Below are 15,717 nucleotides of genomic sequence, written 5' to 3'. Positions count from 1 at the left end.
AGGGAGACAGACAGCGAGAGAGGGAGTAGAAGCAGAATTGGGCCACGTGTATGTTACTCTCATTGGCACAAATGGAGTCTCCCCTTCTGATGGGCACATGTGCACGTGTACAGACACACACACGCACATACACCTGGTTCGTTATTTTGAGTTCCAGTCTTACCAGCTGCCTTTCACCATCTCGAGGGACTTACATGTCAGAGACACGTTGCAGCGCCATCTTTTCCAGTCTTGGACCTGCCTTCTTTGCCGGAGAGCACATCTGTTCAAGAATGTAGTTTAGCGGCAGACGTAACACAGACATTGGTGGCTTTCTATTTCTCTCCTCCCACTAGACTTGAACATCTCGAGGCCATGGATAATCACCTCCACCTTGGTGTCCCCACCTCGTGCCATGCCTGGCACAAAGGAGGTGTTTAAAAAACACCTGTGGCATGGACAGAACGGTTTTGAAGTTAAAGTCCACAGATCACACACCAAAAAAAGGATGAGCTGGTGGCCGACTTGCTAGTCCTCTGCAGTGATGGGGCCCAGCTCATAGTCGAGAAAAAAGTCAAAGGCTAAAGTGTGGATGTTTTAGTCTGCTTTCAAAGTTCCACTTAAGAGACTCCATTCAGGTTTTTGTATTTTTAGTACAAATAAGTGACCTTGGGTGACTCCTGTGACCATATGGTAAACCTTGAGGAATGGCCATGTGTTTGGAAGCCAGAAAGAGATATTTGTGCAAGCAGCCTGTTGACCAGGTGCCATCCTACTGACCAATGTTAGTCCCTAACTGTGTTTCCTGTCGGCGCCTACAGAGTGGTCAGAGGAGGCGGGAGCATCACGGAAAGGTGGCTGAACAGGATGCCCTACCAGTTCCAACCGTCCTACAAACCCAGCATCAACACTAAATGTTTTCATCTTATCAGCTGGCAGGTGGCCATGTTGGAGAAAAACCTTAACTAGAAAGTCCTGATTCTGATCATTTTTTATCACAGAGGCTGTGGAGCTGACACAAGTGAGGCGAGAGCCACATAATCTCAGGGTTGGAATGTACTGGATCTCATTGCATCTTCAAAGCAACTCTTTCTAACACCACATGGTCTCTGCAGAGGGGTTGACCAGTTGGCTGGAGCTGTTGAAGAGTTTCCTGGGTGTTCAAGGGTTCATGGGGTTTGCTATCTCTCTGAGCACCTGGATGGTTCCAACTGTGGTTCTGGGCTGCTCAGTTAGATTGATTGAGCAGCTGTGGTAAGATAGCTCACCCTCTTTCTCTCTCTCATACACACACACACACACACACACACACACACACACATGCTCTCTCTCTCTACACACACACCCCCTCTCTCCCACACACACCCTTTCTCACACACACACTCATTCCCCCTCACACACACACACTCACTCACACACTCTCTACAGACACAGTCTCTCTCTCACACACACTCATACACACAGTCTCTCTCTCACATACCATTCTCATACACACTCATACACACACTCATACACATACTCTCACACACACTTTCTAGACAGTCTCTCACACACATACTCATATACACTCACTCACACACTCTACACATACAAGTCTCACACACACACTCACACACACATACACACACACACACACACTCTCAAAAGTTTCATAAACTTTTGACTGTAGAATGTGATATCGTGTCAGCAATGCCCTACAATTACCAGAAATGGCCAGGTCCCTGCTGTTGTGGATTCCTCTTGGGAAGTTGCATTTCCTATGAACATTTTTGATTTTCCAGACATGCTAATGTCTAGATGGGCCTGTGGTAAATCACACTCATCAGTAAATCCTCTCAGATTTACCCTCAAAAGAAATCCAGAATAAACGAAATTGATATTGTGTTTATACATTCTTTCTGAAGACATTGCCATCCACACAGAAACCTTTGCTTGGCCCGGGAGGGTCACGATATTGATGGAATATTGAGTTTCTTGGAAGACTGTAAGCATATTTGAGTAGTAAGTTTCTAGTCTCTTGGACTTAAATGAGTGAACTCCTGTAAATCTCTCAGCACACTGCCTGTCAGGGAGTGCTGGATACCTGCGACCTTTTGTTGTTACCATATGCGAAAGCATGGTTTAGGAAATGGGTTGAACTGAAAGGGACGATTAGGCCCTGTGCTTACTCTGTGGTGGTGATAATAGCATGTGTTATTGAACACCTGTTGTCAGGTTGTCAACTCAACACCTTTGTGTATGTTTCCATATGTTATTAAATCGTTACAGCAACACTTTGAGGTCAGTATTCCTTTCCTCATAATACAGCTGGGAAAATCGAGGCCCAGGAAGGTTAAGTCTCTGGACCAAAGTCACACAGCTGGGCCGTAGTAGAGCCTGATCAAAACCAGGACTGATTTCAAAGCCTTCCAAATCCTATTATCCCTGCCGAGGAAAGGAAATCAAGTAAAGTGTCTTTGATTTGAAAGGCAAAAGTTTCTACCTTAATATTTTAAAACATTTCTTATATCAAATAAACATAGTCGACATCAAGGGCTAGGCCTAATGATAACATCCAGAACTTTGAGGTTGAAAGATGTATTAATTCAACATAAAAACAGAAATATCTCCTCTGTTCCTTTTGATCGTCATCGTCAAATAGGCTGTTTTGATCTAGTCTTACTTATGTTCCAGAAGCAAACCGTTGGAATGGGCTGGTGTCAACTACTTCTTAGAAGGGGCATTGTTAGAGGAACACTGCAAAATATTCTGTTGATAAAAAACAGGAAAATCTGGGGCGCCTGGGTGGCACAGCGGTTAAGCGTCTGCCTTCGGCTCAGGGCGTGATCCCGGTGTTATGGGATCGAGCCCCACATCAGGCTCTTCTGCTATGAGCCTGCTTCTTCCTCTCCCACTCCCCCTGCTTGTGTTCCCTCTCTCGCTGGCTGTCTCTATCTCTGTCGAATAAATAAATAAAATCTTTAAAAAAAAAAAAACAGGAAAATCTAATAAAACAAACAAAAAACATCCCTTCTGATTTGACCACTCAGCTATAGCTACTGTTCTTTTTCTGTTTTACTTTTTTCATGTAGTTGTAATCAGACTATGGACTCAGCTTTGATTCCAGACATTTCAAAAATTTAGTATTCTATAATAAGCATTTCCCCAGCTATGAAATAGTCAAGGAAACAAATTTTAGTGGCTCTAAATCCAAGGTTGACAAACTTCGTAACTGGCAGGATAGTGAATGTTTCTGGCTTTGTGGACCATATTGCCTGTCACAACTCTCCAATTCAGCTGTTGCAGCGTGAAAGCAGCCATGGGCGGTGTGTACCCAAAGGAGAGTGGCTGTGTTCCAATAAAACTTTATTTATAAAAACAGGTGGTGGTGCTGCTTTGGCCCACAGGCTACAGGAAGGACTCTGCAGTAGCACGTTACGCACCGTATGTGCGGTCTGCCGTATACACCGTCGTTCATTGAGCTCTTCTACTGTGGGACGTTTGGCTGATTTTCAGCGCTCTCTCTAACACGGTAGGACAGTGATGGACACGTAGACTCTGGAGCTCACCTCTTTGGTCACTGTCAACGTTCCATTTCCTCTTGGCAGGAGGTTATCAAAGGCCAACCACTAAGACCCACTTGGGTCTGGTGGGATAGTTCCATTAGCAGGAAATACCCTGAAAGTACTTCCCCACCACACAGCTAGGACTGACCGCATGAGGCCACTCATCTTCCTAGACCCAGTGGCTGCTCCCTTAAGCATACGATCCCTTGTTGGTTATACAACAGATCATCTGTTAGAATCCCTCCATGTTGCTGTACAGCATTTTTGGAATGAGTTCAGGAATGCCATTTTTGTACGTAGTCCTAACCTACCGAGAAGATACGTTTAGTTCATTGGGGGGGATTTTCTCTCTTGTTTTCGTCTCACAAGCCATGAGTAGGAAGTTAACTGAAGTGTGGACGCAGAGAGCATGAGAACATCCCTGCCGACAAGACGAGGGGGTTGAGGGGGTCGAGGGAAGGCCGACAGGGTCTCCCACGACCTGAAGCCTGGCAGTGGACACACGCTGATAGGCTTTTAAATGGCTCCTATGGGCACAGTGGTGACTTCCAAGGCAGTTTGGTTTTGTGTTCTGAGGGACAGGCACGTCCCTCTCATTTTAGCACGAGAAAGCCCAAGTCGGGATAATTAGTTCATGCGTTTAGGATTTAAAGTAACCCCATGCTGAAAAGAAGAAAGCTGACTACAGGCCAGATTTTTACCAGTGACATGACTGATACTCTGTCATGGGCCCTCGTCAGCTCAACATGTACAGAGACCCTGACCCCGGGGCTTTGGCCATGAGGACATTCTGCTCCCTCAGATATAGCAGGGCTGTAGCCAGATGCCTCCCGGGTTGGCACAGCGGCTCCAATGGTCTCAGCATTTCTAGGCTCTTGTCTCAGGGTCACAACATGAGGTCAAAGCCGTGACACACTCAGCGACCATGGTCATTGCAGAAAAAATGGTGGGCCTCCTGGCCATCTCTCTTTTCGTCGTGGAGCAAAATCTTCCCAGAAGTCTCAGAACACATGCACCATAGCAGACCCCTGAGCCTCCTTATCGGAACTGGGTCAGATGCCCATACTAGGCTAAAGGGTCCAGGGGACACGAGGCTGGGTCGACGTCACTCATGGTCACCCCCAGAGCCTGCAGAAGGAGGCTGCAAATGAAAGAGGAGGGGACAGTGACCACTGGGTAGGCAGCCCTCCGTGTCTGGCCCCGTGCCTTGGTGGGCGTGAACGTTTCCCCCGGATGGTGCCCTGCGGTAAGCAACCTGGCCTAAGGCTTAGCTTCCCCAGCTGTCAGCTCTGTGATTCCGGGCAAGTTACTGAACGTCTCTAAGCTTCAGTTTGATTATCTAGAAAATGGGGCATCTAGTCCTTTGACGTCAAAGGGAGTAGAATTTATATACGTGCATCACCTGTGCCTAGCACGTGGGAAGGCCTCCTCCCAGGTACGGCGAGTTCTGGACCCACGGGCACTGGCCTCTAGGTCCTCTGGGGGCAGGCCCCGGATTTGATGGCTTCTCTTCTTTGAGAGAATTTGCATGTTGGGTCTGTGAGAATAACAAAAACAAAACCCATCAAAACATGGAGACACTAAACCTGAAAGGGGTCTGTCTTTGTCTTTCCCACCGTGAGGGATGATGTTTATTGTTGGGTTTTTGAACAGAAAGGGGGCAAGTGGCTGTTTGTGGCTTCTCTGGTCTGTGCAGGTGGGTAGGGGGATATGGCCCATTGCTCTTCACTGAGCTGCAGCTGTGTGACTGCTGCGGACATGACAGGCCTCCTAGGCTCAGGGCAGAACTAGACAGTTGTCACCAAGAGCAACGCTAAGGCTACCTGGCTGTCCAGATCACTGCCCCTCTCACCTGTGCCATCGATCACTGACTGCCATCTCAGAGAGTATCTTGGCTGATTCTAAAACTAAGGGTAAAAAATGCAGAGCCCAACCCGCTAGATGAAAAGCAGTTTTTGTGTCTCCCCTGCCCCCACGATGCCCCGGATCCCTAGTCTTCTCCAGGCCAGCACAGGCCACGTAGCCTGGCACAGCTGGTGAGGGGCCTGTGCCGAGCAGCCCCAGGGGCCCGCCTGTTGGTGGGCCAAGTCCATGCGGTTTGAGCCAGACTCGGGCAGTCTCAGGTGGGAGTCCCAGCCCCACTTGCAGCTTAGAAATGAGCCAGGGAAGGGATGGGGGAGAGACTCCAACATGATCTGGTAGCCCAAGCTCAAGTCCAGGCTTCCCCATTTTGCAGCCCTAGGACCCAGAGAGCCCTCTAGACCCCATTTCCTAGTCTGTGAAAGGAGAATAATGTCTGCCCTGCTGGCAGAGCCAAGTTTGGCTGAGGACTGGTGAGATCTCCGGGAAGAGTTTGGTGTCACAACTGCCTGACCAGCTTGGAAAATGACCTGAGCATCGCTGTGACCCTTACATGTCCCTCATTGTTCTTGATGCCGCCCAGATGCCTGCCCACCCCCACGAAAACCCTTCCCCCCGCCCCACCGTGCAGAGTGAGCACAACCTTGGCCTCTGGTTGACCGCTGTGGAGGCTGCAGGGTCAGTGGCTGAACTGTCCCGTTAGGCCTTTGGAGAGTATGTCCGCCCCTCTTTTTCTAGGAACATCTCTGTAAATCGCCCTGGGCCCCCTCCTCTGTTTCAGGGCTCCAAAGTCCTGGCCAAGAAGGAGCTGGCCTACGTCCCGATCATTGGCTGGATGTGGTACTTCACAGAGATGGTCTTCTGCACGCGCAAGTGGGAGCAAGACCGCAAGACCGTCTCCAAGAGCCTGCTGCACCTCCGGGATTACCCCGAGAAGTATTTCGTACGTAAGACCCTGGGCAGCCACACCCCCGTCCGCACTTCACCAGCCCCCAACCACTCCCATGTGAGCAGCCCGGCGCGCTTACGCCTGTCCTGACAGCCCGCCCGGCTGGCCTGCCCCCTGTCACACGCTACCCGGTCCTTCTCTCTGAACTAACTGTTGCAGAATAGACCCTCAGAACAGTCTTGTCACACACTCAGGATGCTCTTGTCACACTCACACTCAGGATGCTCTTGTCACACTCACTCACACTCAGGATGCTCTTGTCACACACAGGAGACTCGTCATGCACACTCAGGATGCTCTTGTCACGCTCACACACACTTGGGATGCTCTCGGCACATTCACACACGTATCCACACACACACTCACACACAGACTCACACATATGCTCACTCCTCTGCTATCCTCAGGTGGCACATTTTGTCTCCGCAGCTCACGTAGACGCAGAGAGGAAGGCCAGCCTCTGGGCCGCACCCCCAGGTCAGGGGCAGGCGTAGCCGCCGGGGGCCATCCCTGCTGTGGCCATAGGGGCTCCCATGGGACCATATGTGTATGATGGGAGGCGGCGTGTGACTCAGAACGAGTGTGAGCCGGGGCTGCGTGTGTGACGAGGGCCGCGTGTGACCGTTGCGCTGTTTGCTGCAGTTCCTGATTCACTGTGAGGGCACGCGGTTCACGGAGAAGAAGCACCAGATCAGCATGCAGGTGGCCCAAGCCAAGGGGCTGCCCAGCCTCAAGTACCACCTGCTGCCACGCACCAAGGGCTTTGCCATCACCGTGAGGAGTTTGAGAAATGTAGGTAAGGAAGATCCCAGTGTCCCCCGTGCCCTGCAGCAAGGAGACCGCACCCCAGCACCCCCATCTGAATAGCTCTCCCCTGGCAGCTCCTCCCGGCTGATTGGGGCTGGTAGCTAGAAGGGCAAACGGGGACAAAGGATGGTTAGCTAGGATCCAGGCCTCTGCCTGCTGGCGCGCTCTCTCGCTCTCTCTTTCTCTCTCTCTCACACGCACACACAGGCACGCACACACCTTGCACACACAGGCCGAGCAAACACTGCCCTCTACTGCTCAGCGCCGGAACTGCAGGGCTCTGGTGACCTTCCCGGGTCCTTCCTCACCTGGGTCCTCACCCGGGTTCAGCCTGACCCCACACCCCGCTAGCCCAGGGTTTTGGCGTCATTTTGCTGTGTTTGGCATTTCTTGCCCATCTGTTGGCACCAGCTGCCTCCAGCTGATGAACTCTGTGACCTTACCCTCTGTGCCCGCTGACCCCCTGAGTCTGGAGCCCTGAATCACCGTGAGTGAGAAGAAGAAAGCAGCAGCTTTTGTTTCCAGTCTTTTGTCAGGACTCTGTGTCATCTCACATCCTCGGCCCTGGGGTCTGGCAGTACGGGCTTTGCTCCCCGTTCTCCCGGGCAGCCCCCCCACCCAAAGACCCACTTTCCTCCTCTGGCCAGACAGGGCTGGGAGGAGGCCGGGAGGAAGCCGGGAGGCCGGCGGGCCTCGGGGGCTCGGGCTCAGGGCAGCTCCGAGGTCGCACCGTTGTCCTCACGTCCCGTCCCCCAGGGCCAGGCACCGCCCTGGCGGGAGTCCGGCAGCCGGTCTAACAGCTTCTGTCCGTACACGGCTGTCTTAATCCGGGTCCCCAGGCCTCCTCTAACTTTGTGAGCCAAGGGATCTGAGCCGAGGGCGAGGGGTCTCCTGCGGCGCTACCCGCGCCCGGGGCCGCCTGTAAACCCGCCCAGGCCTCCTCTGCTCAGGCCTGAGCCCGAGGCCTCGGCCTTGAACCCGCAGTAGCACGCGCTCAGGTGCCGCCCCGCCCTGCGCCTTAATGCAACCATCACGCCTCAGCCATCTATGCCACTATCCATCAAATACGGCCTGGTTGCCTCTGCACCAGACATCACCATAAGTGCTCCCACACCCAGCCACGCGCACTAGCTTGCAGCTTTGGGGCCGCACTCGTCCTCTGCTCAGCCTCGCAGCTGTCTGCGGAGCTCTGGGGTCACCCCAGAGATAGAGCCTGCCTGTCACGGAGCTCCCTGCGGCCCTGCCCCGCCTGACCCCAGCAACCCCGGGCGGAGGTCGCCGGCCTGTCGCCTGTCCCTCCTCCGGCTTCCCAGACCCCAGCGGCTTGCATCCTGCAGCGTCCGGCAGGATCAGAGCGAGGCGGGAGACCCGACGTGAGTGCGGGCCCCCTTCGCCGGCTGTGTGACCCTGGGCGCGTTACCTCGCAAAACGTCCAAGAGTTGCAAGGAGGGTTAAACGCGAGAAGAGGCAGAGGATCAGCCTGAGGCCTGGCAGGTACCAAACGCGTAGTCAAAGGTTGGCTGTTAGGAGCTGCCCGAGGAGCCTGCTCGCCTCACCTTCGCCCCCTAGTGGGGGCGCCCCGCTTCTGGGTCTGGTTTTCCTCGTGGGATCCCGGCCCTGAGACAGACTCCCTGGCTGAGCTTGGCGGGCGGGGCCGCAGCAGGGAGGTGGCCGGGCAGGGCAGGCTGTGCCCCCCCTACCCCGGAATGAGGGCCAGCACTGCCAGGGCACTTCGGATTTGCCCCCGGCGCAAGTTCGTCCGGCCTGGCCAGATCCAGCGAAGGAAACTGTTTTTACTTCCAATATACAGATGAAGAAGTTGGGGCTCGAGAGAATTTGAGGACACGGAGGCTGCCCCGGGGGAGGGGCTGTCTGGGCTCCCCTCCTTCTCAAGGGCTTTGCAGGCAGGTGGAATTAGTGCTGGGCTGTTTTATCACTTCAAGGCGCTTCTCTTTGGGTTGCTCATCAGAAAAAGAGGGAATTGTGCAAATCATTAGTTTTTAGTCTGTCCTCTGGGGAACCCCTGTGGCTGCCCCCCCACCCCCGTCCTTGATTAACCAAAGTAACCCCACTTCCGTTGTATCCATCAGGCTCTTGTGTAAGAGCCAGTCTGCAGGAAGGAGGTTGGAAACCCACTGAACCGCATGGGCTCCATGACCCCTTCTTGCTCTCAGACCCTGTGACCCCACGGCCACACAGCATATGGCTTGAGTGCCTATTACTATAATGCCTGCAAACTGTGGTAAACATGGAGGTTGTCCTCCACCAGGCTCACTCTGCCCATGGAGAGTGATGCCTCCCCCCGCAGCCAGCCAGCCTCCAGTCCCAGGACAGGAAGGGGCAGTGGTCTAGTCACTGGGGGTTGGGAGCTACCCGCAGGCATTCCTGCGAGCCAGCAGGAGAGACCCCCTCTCCTCAGCTAAGACTCACGAGCTGCCAGCAGGCCTCCTGCAGACCCCACCTGGCCGCCAGGCAGCAGGTAGAAGAAAATGGACAGTGGTTTTCTGACTGATGTTTGAATCTTGGTTCTTCATATCCCCGACTAGACCAAGAGGACCCCCCGTCATCCTCCCATCCGCTTTATGAATAGTAACTGCACACAGGCAAAGCTCTCCGTAAAGTACCAGGCCCACATCGATTGTCACGCGTGCCAGGCCCCGTGGGAAGCGCAGACTCTCTCCAGCTCAGCAAGCGTGTGAGGAAGGGTCTCCTCCTCCGGGGGAACTAGGCTCCGGGCGGCTGGGGGCACGTCCAAGAGAGGACCCCACAGGCACCAGGCTGACTTCATAACTCGTGTTCTTCTACTGTCCTGTCCTGTCGTCCTGTCTCCACGCTGCATTTCTGTGCACTCGCGGTCGTTCACGCACGCCGCATCCCTCCCCCTCCGCCCGCTGAGCGGTCACGGAGCCCGGGCCAGGCCCTGCGGCCGCAGCACTCACACCTAACACAACCTGCAGCTTGCCGACAGGTTAACTCACCCTTCGGCAGCTGCATGGACCTCACACGTTCTTCTCTGCCTCTCAGCCATGTTTCAGCAGACTCTAGTTCAAGTCCTTAAGATGTCTCCAGCATCTTATTCTAGTTTCATAGCGATCTTACATTTCTAGGGGGGAGAAACGCTTGTAAAGCGGTTCTACTGCCATAAACTGAGACATGTCCTTAGATAGGATGCTCTCGACTGTCTGATCTTATGACTGATATCTGCCTAAATATTAGTACTTATTCTAGAACTTCTAGATGGGACACTGCAGTATTGCTTGACACTACTCTGACCTCAGTAATAACTATTCTCAGTTACAGAGTGGTAGTGTGCTTTTCTGATTACAAAAGGTGATGTGTGTTCAGTGTAGGGCATTTGGACGATATAGAAAAGCATGAAGAACCCAGTCATACCACCATCCTGAGATAACCAGTTAGCCCATCTCATGATTGTTTTCCAATGTGTGTATCTACAACAAAATTGGGCTCACACGCTATATACTGCTTTGTATGTTTTATTTTTTATAGTTTCAGCTGTATATGACTGTACACTCAATTTCAGAAATAATGAAAATCCAACACTGTTGGGGGTCCTCAATGGGAAGAAATATCACGCAGATTTATATGTCAGGTAAGTTGGTTCCATTTCCTTTCCAAAACAGAGAGTGCCCATCAAAGTAATGAAATCACAAATGGCCTACAGACCTCTTTCCAGGGAAGTCTGTGTCGTATTTTCTTGTCTGCACTCTGTAATGAAATGAACTTCACAGCCTGTATTTATATCAGGAACTCAAGACACACAGCACTAATGTCAATCATCAGGGGAAGCCTCCTTTCTTCTCAGCCACTTTCTGACTCTCTGACCAATTCATACTCATCATAGAGCTCAGTATTTCACAGTCATTTGGAAGATAGTATTTTATAGTCATTTGAGACTGAGTATGAAGAGATTATTTTACTGACCCCTTTTTTGGAGGATGTGTCTGCTACAGACAGACACAGATAAGAACATGTATAATTTATAGGGAGGTCTAGAGACAAATGGAGAACATTTTAGCAGTGTCTTATGTTTTATATCCCAAGCTATTATGATTTTCTTGAAAAGACTTCATAAGATATTAGACAAACCCGTTCTCCTGGCCCGTTATATCAGCTTACGGAATGGGCCTCACCCTGTCTTCTGCTATGTCATCGAATTGAGTGCGAGACAATTGAAAGATACTGCAGACCGTAAAACACAGTGGGGACTCACACATAAAACCCAGTGCGACAGTGGTTTCCTTCGCGCTAGTTTGTCTTCCCGGGAGGCTAACCAAGGTGATCCAACATGCCCGCTATTGGAGAACTAGCCAAGTGTTCTAGAACATTCTGATTATTTTTTTAAAAGACCTTATAGATACTAAAGTACAGCCACACGGGACGATGTAAATTCAGTGGCTGATCATTACAAGGCTGCAAGAAAGGCTCAGACCTTCCAGGAGAGATGTTTTGGTGGACGGACAGCCTGAATTAAATAGCTTTCCAGCTGGAGATGACTCCGGCTCCTACAAACAGCAAAGAAGCACCCTAATTACTCCTGTTTCCTAATGCCACAGCCGACAGTCTACCTCATTCCGCAGTTTAAGGCAGATGAGGGCAGAAAAATCAACCTTCCTGAGGGAGGCCATCTCCCCGAAATAAAGGCGGCTTTGTCCCCTGAGCTCTGTCGACACCTGGCAGAACCCCTACTCGGTGGCCAGCTGGGCCCCAGGTATATGGGGAAACCTGGAGCACTATGTGGGATTATCCGATGCACGTGCAGGGGTGGGGCGTAAACAGCCGAAAACATACCACGTGGGCGCAGGGACGCCGGTGCTCTCACGGCCTCGGGGGGAGACTGTGCCGCGGCACACACTTCTCACGGTGCAGGTACCCCTCAAGGTGGTACAGGCTTTCTCGTGCTTTACCTGCACGCAAAATATTAAAATAGGAAGGGCAGGAATGTCAAGGAAGTTCCTGAAAAGAGCGAAAGTGCCTTAAACGCCTACTATCCAAATAAGTAGTATGCAGGCTCCCTATCCTTTTTCAGGAAACACAGTTAGAGATCTGGCTTCCAAACCAGAGTGAGCCAGAAAGAGCGAAGGAGTCGGGTATTCATGGGAGGACGTGTAGGAGTTTACGGGGTAATTTTTCATGGTGTGAAAACTCACCCCTGTACGGTTCCGCCTCGGTTACAGGACGGAATCCCACATTCTCTCAACAGGCCCTAGTGTGATGGGTGCGTTCTAAAAATGTACCTGATTACTAAGGTAGTCCTGAGCCAGAGAGGGGCGTGAAGCCACCCATGGCAGTCGCGGGGACACAGGACGTCCTGCACACGTCAGGTGTGAATAAATATGCCTGGACGTCACAAAAGCCAGCAACCCAGGGCAAACAGACCTAGCTATCTAATAGGGTAACTGGAAATGTGGTCCAGTGCCCCCCCCCTTGCTCAGGGGTGCTGTTGGCAAGTGGCTGAGCCTCCAGCCCCAGAGCCACCCTCGAATCTCGTGCACCTCTGGTGAGCACAGGGCCACCGGGCCTGAGAGTCCCCTGCTTTCTCCATGTTCCCCAAGATACTCGGCCTTCCATTTGTAGAAACCCTTGCAGCACGCCGGCCTCCACATGTCCAAGAGGCCAAAGGGATCACTGGATGGAGACACTTCCCCACTGCATTGAGTCACTACCCGGCTGAGAGAAGCCCCAGCACAGGATCACCTACGCACGGATTCCGTGTATGGTGCGTTGTAGCAGGTGGCAAATGGGGCAAGACTGCTCTCTGTCGGAGAGGCAAACCCCAGGTGTTTGGAGCCTCTCCGTGAGGCAGGGAGGGAGGACAGAGAGAGGCAGGCGTCCTCTGCTGACACTGCCTCGGTCTGAGTCACTGAACCTGCCGTAGCAGGCCGTTCCTTCAGGGACCAGGACTGCACCTGGGCCCGGATCTGCCCAGTATTGGTATGAATTTCCACCTGTCAATTGAGTTGTCCTCCACACATCCTCATGACGAGGCTCCCTATGTAGAAGCCCGGAGATGTCAAGCACTGTTATTCTGAAAGCATGGTTGGGGCATCTGGCGCTGGCCTCCTCCCTACTAGCTGCTGTCTGCTTTGCAGGCGGATTCCTCTAGAAGAAGTCCCAGAAGATGAGGACGAGTGTTCGGCCTGGCTCCACAAGCTCTATCAGGAGAAGGTCAGTGCAGCGGGGCGGCCCTGTGGGGTCCAAGAACCCATTTCGAGGTCCAGCTGTGGGTGCACCGTGGGGGCCTCTGGGAGCTGATGATGGCGACAAGCGTTTTTCCATTGCTGTGAGACCCCACACCCAGCGTGTAACCACCTGGTCTGGTGCTCTACTTGACAAGGGGGAAAAGAATATAGCAAATAGGTTTTAAGGGGGCTTCACAGGAAGAATGATGGGTGTAGTGACAGGAAAGGAAGTGATGGCCTCCAACAGCCCTTGTCTACTTAGGAAAAGTAGTCTCTGGTTCTTGGAGGGGTGGAATGTCCTTTCAGCAAATGCGTAGGATCCTGATGGCTCCTGGACCTGCAGTGTGGCTGCCTGTAGGGTCTCAAAACGGCTGGCAGGAGCAAGATGGAGGCTTGCAAGACTCCACCTCGCTGGGCTGGAGCTGGCGCTGTGCCCCCCACCTCCCGTGTGTGCTCCCCCCACCCCCCCCACACACCCCGCTGCGCAGGCACCTTCCTTCCCTCCTCTGAGCAGGGCCTTGCCTTTCATCGCTTTCTCTCCTCAGAGACGTGTGCAGGGGGCAGAGGGAGTGGATTCTTATTGCCCTAACTGCTTGATCTGATGGAGGAGAAAGGGTTAGCGTCCACTTAGTGAGGAGGGCGTGTTGATGACCAAGTCTCACTGCCCACAGAGACTTATTTCTGATTCATCCTACACGTCAAGGCCAAAGCAGGCGATTACCCAGAATCGCGCGCATCGAGGAGGAGACTGATGTCCTGGTGCCGAACTCCACCCATACGGGCCGGCTGGCACGTGCTGTCTTTTTCTCCCCACTCCCTAGAGAAGAGAATCACACAGAACGTGACGGGCTGTCCGCTCCAGTTGGATAAGCACTTTAATCCTTTGAGATTGCATGTGGGCCCCAAAGACTTCCAGGTTACCACCATCGGATTAAGGAGAGACTTCTTACAAATATGCTCAGTTTGGGGGATCAAGATCCTGATACGCTCGCAGCGAGAAGTCGCTCCTATGTGCCCAAGGAAGTGCTTTTCCGACGGTTCCTGTAAAAGCCCTTTCACAGAACTTGTCATTTTGGGGTCTTCTCTGGATGGGTTATAGGATAGGCATCCAATCTCCTCTTCCAAACAGCACACAGGGACCAGCCCCTGTCACAGAGCGGGGACCACGCAGTCCCCTCAGCCTCGGAGATTCACCCCATAGATCGGAGGGGGCCCTAGAAATGCATATTTCTGACATGTGGCCCATGCTTGGAAATGCACTGCGGAGCTTTTAAACCAGGTTCCCAGTTAGGAAGGTTCTGGGCTGCCTGGGCCTGACAGAAACACACAAACAACATATATTCTTTTCCTCTGGTTTCACACACGAGGCGCCATTTTTCCTTGTGCTGTTTTCTGGTTTAATCTAGGCGGTATTCACCATGTCACTGTTAGCAAGAAGCACAGCGCGCTAAGAAAAGGCCTCAGAAAGGAATGCCTTTGTAAAGAACCACACGAACAAATCTAACGAACGCGGGCCCCAAACCCAGCAAAGCAAAGGAGACTTTTTCTCCCTGGGCCCATTCTCGGCCGTGTTCAGGTGGGAGACTTGTGGCCATCCTGCGACCCGAACCACTTGGGCGTTCAGCAAATAGGCACCTCTCCTTCCTGATGAGGTCTCTCCGGAGGCTTTTCTCTAAACTACGTACGCTTGAAAATGATCCATTCAGTTTGGAAGGGGTTCTCAAAACAATTATCTGGTGCAAAGCTCTTATGCTAGTGATGGGGAAACTGAGGTCCAGAGAATGACATCACTTTCCCAGCTCCCGGCTCCCTACTGAAGCCAGGTGGCGGAGGCCAGGCCCTTCCTCGCTCCCGCGGGCCGTGTCTGTGAGCAGACCTGGGAGACTCGCCTTCTCCCCGGGGGACCACCACGAAGCAGTAAGCAGGAGCGGTCAGCGGTGCCTCCAAGAGGAGCTGTGAACAGATGGGAAGGAAGCCCAGCATCCTGTCGTTTCTGTGGCAGCCCTGTCCCCTCCCTCAGGAGCCTCGATGGGTCTGAGGTTTTACGTACCAGAAACCCCGGGGCCCCACCAAGCGTGCCACAGCGGGGTTCTGTGTTAAGCGTCACCTTTCAGACGTGTGGTGTTGAAAGGCAGTTCTGCTGACGTTGAGCTTGGGGCTTCAAGGCAGCAATTCTCAGGCTTGTCTCACGGGCCAGTCAAGTGTCTGCAAAATGCGGGAGGGGGCACCGGGCGGCCAAACAGGGACATGCCAATGCTTGATTCTGGTCGGGCAGGGACGTCATCAGGAAGGGCATCTCCGAAAATAGGGCCATCCTTCAAGTGGAACAAATTTCGTGTTTGGACAGGCACAACGTTCGTGACTCGTCAGCATCCGG

General features: G+C 52.8%; 1 protein-coding gene across 2 annotated transcripts in view; it reads left to right on the top strand.

Annotated features, from left to right (window-relative positions):
* The window catches only part of AGPAT4 (1-acylglycerol-3-phosphate O-acyltransferase 4), a 120,969-nt gene that overhangs the window by 98,558 nt on the left and 6,694 nt on the right, over positions 1-15,717 (top strand). For both annotated transcript variants that reach the window (XM_008688485.2, XM_040628034.1), the window contains exons 4-7: positions 6,166-6,327; positions 6,976-7,129; positions 10,648-10,750; positions 13,251-13,326. In XM_008688485.2, coding sequence (XP_008686707.1) covers positions 6,166-6,327; positions 6,976-7,129; positions 10,648-10,750; positions 13,251-13,326 — 495 coding nt within the window. The remainder of the gene's footprint in view (positions 1-6,165; positions 6,328-6,975; positions 7,130-10,647; positions 10,751-13,250; positions 13,327-15,717) is intronic.

This window comes from Ursus maritimus, unplaced genomic scaffold (assembly GCF_017311325.1).
Source record: "Ursus maritimus isolate PB19 unplaced genomic scaffold, ASM1731132v1 scaffold_13, whole genome shotgun sequence".
In the NCBI taxonomy this organism is placed as follows: domain Eukaryota; kingdom Metazoa; phylum Chordata; class Mammalia; order Carnivora; family Ursidae; genus Ursus; species Ursus maritimus.
Note: the sequence above shows the minus strand (reverse complement) of the source record. Positions and strands in the feature narration are given on the sequence as shown.